Raw genomic sequence first — 3830 nt, 5'->3', positions numbered from 1 at the left:
CTCCAGCAGCTGGAGTTATTACACAGTACCTGCCATGGTGTCATGGTGCAATTGTGTCCACAGCAATACTCAGCTGGGCTCATTCAAAGCCCCCTAAATCCCTACACACTTCCTTTTTGGGGGAAGGAATTAGGAAATTCCCAACTGTGTTACATCCTTTTCCCTTTTGCTGTTCATCCTGACAATGATTCTCCTGAGAGAACAGAGCAAGTGCTCTGCAGCACTAGCAGCAATCAGTCGAGGAACCAAAGGTGACTTCTCTGTAAAAGGATTTGTAATCAACTTTTTTCCACCTATACACCTGTCATAAGGAAACACTGGGGCAAGGATAAAAACAGACATGCTTTCAGTACATTTTCTGAGGTTCTGGAATTCAGGAAGGTAGGGAGTTCACTTCCTCAAATTTTAACAGTTATTGAAGTATCTGCCTTCCCTGGAGTTCCAGTTTATTTTTCTATTTCTTTATATATTTGATTTTCATCAGAGCCCATGGCAGTAAATTCCAAAATTAATTACATGGAATGGCAAGAAAAAATTTCATTTTGATTTAAAACTGCTATCAGGTGTCACTCTAGCTGTGGGACAAATTATGAATAATAGTCAATGCACATTGTTTAAGATTCTAGAAGCACCTATCAGATGAGTTTGTCCCTTTATCATTACTACTGGAGACATGCAAGAGTATTAATCTGACCATTTACAGATTCAAATACTTTCACCTTGAGCTCAATGAAGAAGTACATAAATCATTTATTAATTATGACAAGTGAAGTCTCATTCTGCTCAGTGCTGATGAACATCTGGAGATAAAGTGAGTATTGACAAGTAGTCATGGCCTTGTTTTCTTATGGAATTAGCCCCCAAAAGCCAAAAAGTTGAGTGGGATCAGGTCCACAGCCACACAGACACTGCTACTTTACAATACTTCCTTCTCCAGTGTGATATACTATTACTCTTTGACAGGGAAATCCTGAATCTACTTACCTTAACCTAGTCCAAGTTATTTTGCGATGCTGTTGAAGCCTAAATCAAACAATAAAATCCAACAGCTCCTTCTGAAATGTTAGTACTGTATAATTTCATCTGCAAATAAACAACATCATCCAGGCAAGGCTGACTTGAAGGATGCTGAGTTTCCTTCAGGACTGTTCTATCCCGTATCGCAGCAGCCCCCACCTGGTGGCAGCACAGTCACACACACAGATCCACACTTGCGAGAAACAGAGTTTAACAATTTTAAAAAATAAAAAAATGAAAAAAAAATTAAAAAATTAAAAAATTGCTTATGTGGATTAATTCCTTTTTCTCGTGCCTTTGTGCATGGCCAGATTTCCTTTTCCTATGGAAACTCCCATCATTAATAGACAAAGCAAGATTTGAAATCTTTCCTGCCTGTTCCACTTGCCCCTGAAGGTGTTTAACAGGAACATTTAACTGGTGTACAACACTTGGCTGAGAAATACTCTTGTCTAAGCCACTTGAGATGCAATTTTTCTGTTAGACCTCTCTCACTAACTATTCTAATTCCCAAGAATCACTAAAATGGCTCTAAGAAGGTAATGCTGTAATAAACCACTGAAATTGCCAGTTACACAGTCATCCCTCTGTTTAATTACACTTTAAAATAATTGCTTATTTTAAGCACCTCCTTATTTCCCAAAGATCTGCCACTTCTTTATGGTGACCACCGATTCTCCGTCCTCCAGAGGATGACTGGATATTACATGACCTTCAAATCACTGACCGAACAGTGCAAATTCGGTATATGTCTCTTCTGTATACTGAATTCATGTACTTCATGAATGCAATCACATATCATTAATGACTAAATTTAGCTTTTATTAAGCATGACCACACAAGGGAAGAGACAAAACCATTTTATTTAATTTCTGCATTGTAGTCTGAAACCACTGACCTCATTTTTAGGGCTAAAGATCTCCCAGGTAAAAATAAGACAAAAGGATGAAACAAAGTGCCATGAATCAGTAATTCAAAAGCATTCTTCTGTCATACAAGAAAATAAATCATGTTATGTTTTGCTGTACAAAAAAAATTAACAAAAAATTGTGTCCAGTATATGAAGATATAGCTTGGAGCAGAACATCATTTAGATCATCAGCTTCTTCTGACTTTTATTTATTGGTTAAGGAAAACCCCAACCCCCTTTGCTGCATATATTTTTAAACTAGTAAAAAAGAAAACAGGAAAATGCAACTTGCAATTACAGACAAAAGAAGTCATGCCCCTTAATTTATGAGATTTCAGAGAGAAAATGAACAACTAAGCCTGGATTTGCTTCATCTTTCATGTACTTTGTGATAAACCTGTTCAGAAGTATTACTAAAACGAAAATTGCATCCTGATTTACATCAGTTTCTTTTATGACTAAACTTGTCTGCGCTAAGCCAGCAAACATCAACTTCTTCAGAAACACAGAAACATTTCCCAAACTGTATTTCAGTACACTTGTACTCATATTAAGGAACAGTCTTGCAAAACATGCATACAAGGCAGAAGTAATTTTTAGACTAATAATACTTCATCCTCTGAAACACTTCTAGAAATACTTAATCATTCAACAAAACAAGCTTGTGGAGCTGATAAACAAAATTTCCTCCTTCATGCTGCTTTTCAGACTCGTCAATAATACGCTGAGAATCCACCTAGTCAAAAGAAGCAAGATGAAAGTCAGAATGCATTCCTAATGTTTTCCTATATAACACAGCTGAGAAAAAGTCTTGAGGAGTTCTGAATTTTAAATCATACAGGAATTTCAGTTCCCTGCCACATGCTGCAATAGAAGAGTCAGGGCTACAAAATGCTTTATCTCGTGGTTTGCCATGATTTCAGAACACTGTTCCACAAGCAATTCCAAAGCATTACAGGCAGTATTTTATGATCTAAGATGTCCTGGGATTTTTCAGATGCAGTGGGGAAAATCCTGATCCAAGGCCTACACATTAGTTTGTTATAAAAGATAAACACCAGCAGCAATGAGTATATTATCTTCCTAAATCCAAGGACAACTGAATTTGAAATACGGAAATGGAAACACTTTGGTCTAAGGCAGTGTATCACAACACACTCTAAAAAATGCCTTTTAGAATTAAGTGCCCTTGGTGTTCTTTGTTGTCCCTCTTTTCAAGGGTGACCCAAACCCCTCCTTTATGGGTTGCTGGTGGGAGAGGCACAGGGAGGGTGTGTGTTGCACTTTTACTCCTGCACCCACTAATTCCTCACCCCCTTTTTAATTAAGGAACCCTACTTGTTCTTCAGGAAATCCAGTGGCCTGCAGAGGCCCTTACAGAAAGAAAGGTAAGATTTCTAACAGAATAGGAAGCTAGGGGAGTTTTCCTATGAAACCCTCCTGGGTCTTGAAAAAACTGCCCTCCTGCCTGACCCCACCCCACCTGTTCCAAAATAAGCCACATTTCTGTCTGCCTAGAAAGGAAAATCCACCTCAAACCACAGCAACCCAAAACAAAACTAAAATGTGTTGCATTCAGGAAAATGTAGCTACAGCTGCTTGACAGAAACAGAAAATTTTAACTAACAACTAATGTGAAGTTGCCTTTACAATCTCTCTCAGCCTAAACCATGGAGAGTTCTGTTTAAAAACATTAAATATTTATATACACAAAATTAAAAACAAGCCATCCAACAACTAAACAGACTCTACAAAAACAGAGTATGAACAGTCGTAAGTGATTATATAAATAGAAGTTCTTGTGCTTTAAATTTAACCCTGCAGTGCTTTTGGCATTTTCTAATTCAATAATCACAGAAGTTCTCACTTTCAACACTCTTAATTAACTGCCCTGGAGTACTCA

The 3830-nt window shown here is 37.5% G+C and overlaps 1 protein-coding gene across 2 annotated transcripts in view; it reads right to left on the bottom strand.

Annotated features, from left to right (window-relative positions):
* Window positions 1-1860: 1860 nt before the first annotated feature.
* Window positions 1861-3830, bottom strand: part of TDRD9 (tudor domain containing 9) — a 67043-nt gene continuing 65073 nt past the window's right edge. For both annotated transcript variants that reach the window (XM_015631882.1, XM_015631880.2), the window contains one exon: window positions 1861-2663. In XM_015631882.1, coding sequence (XP_015487368.1) covers window positions 2568-2663 — 96 coding nt within the window. In that variant the 3' untranslated portion in view covers window positions 1861-2567. The remainder of the gene's footprint in view (window positions 2664-3830) is intronic.

The sequence above is a fragment of the Parus major genome, chromosome 5 (genome assembly GCF_001522545.3).
Source record: "Parus major isolate Abel chromosome 5, Parus_major1.1, whole genome shotgun sequence".
In the NCBI taxonomy this organism is placed as follows: domain Eukaryota; kingdom Metazoa; phylum Chordata; class Aves; order Passeriformes; family Paridae; genus Parus; species Parus major.
The sequence above is the reverse complement of the archived record's forward strand: the minus strand, read 5'-3'. Positions and strand labels throughout refer to the sequence as shown.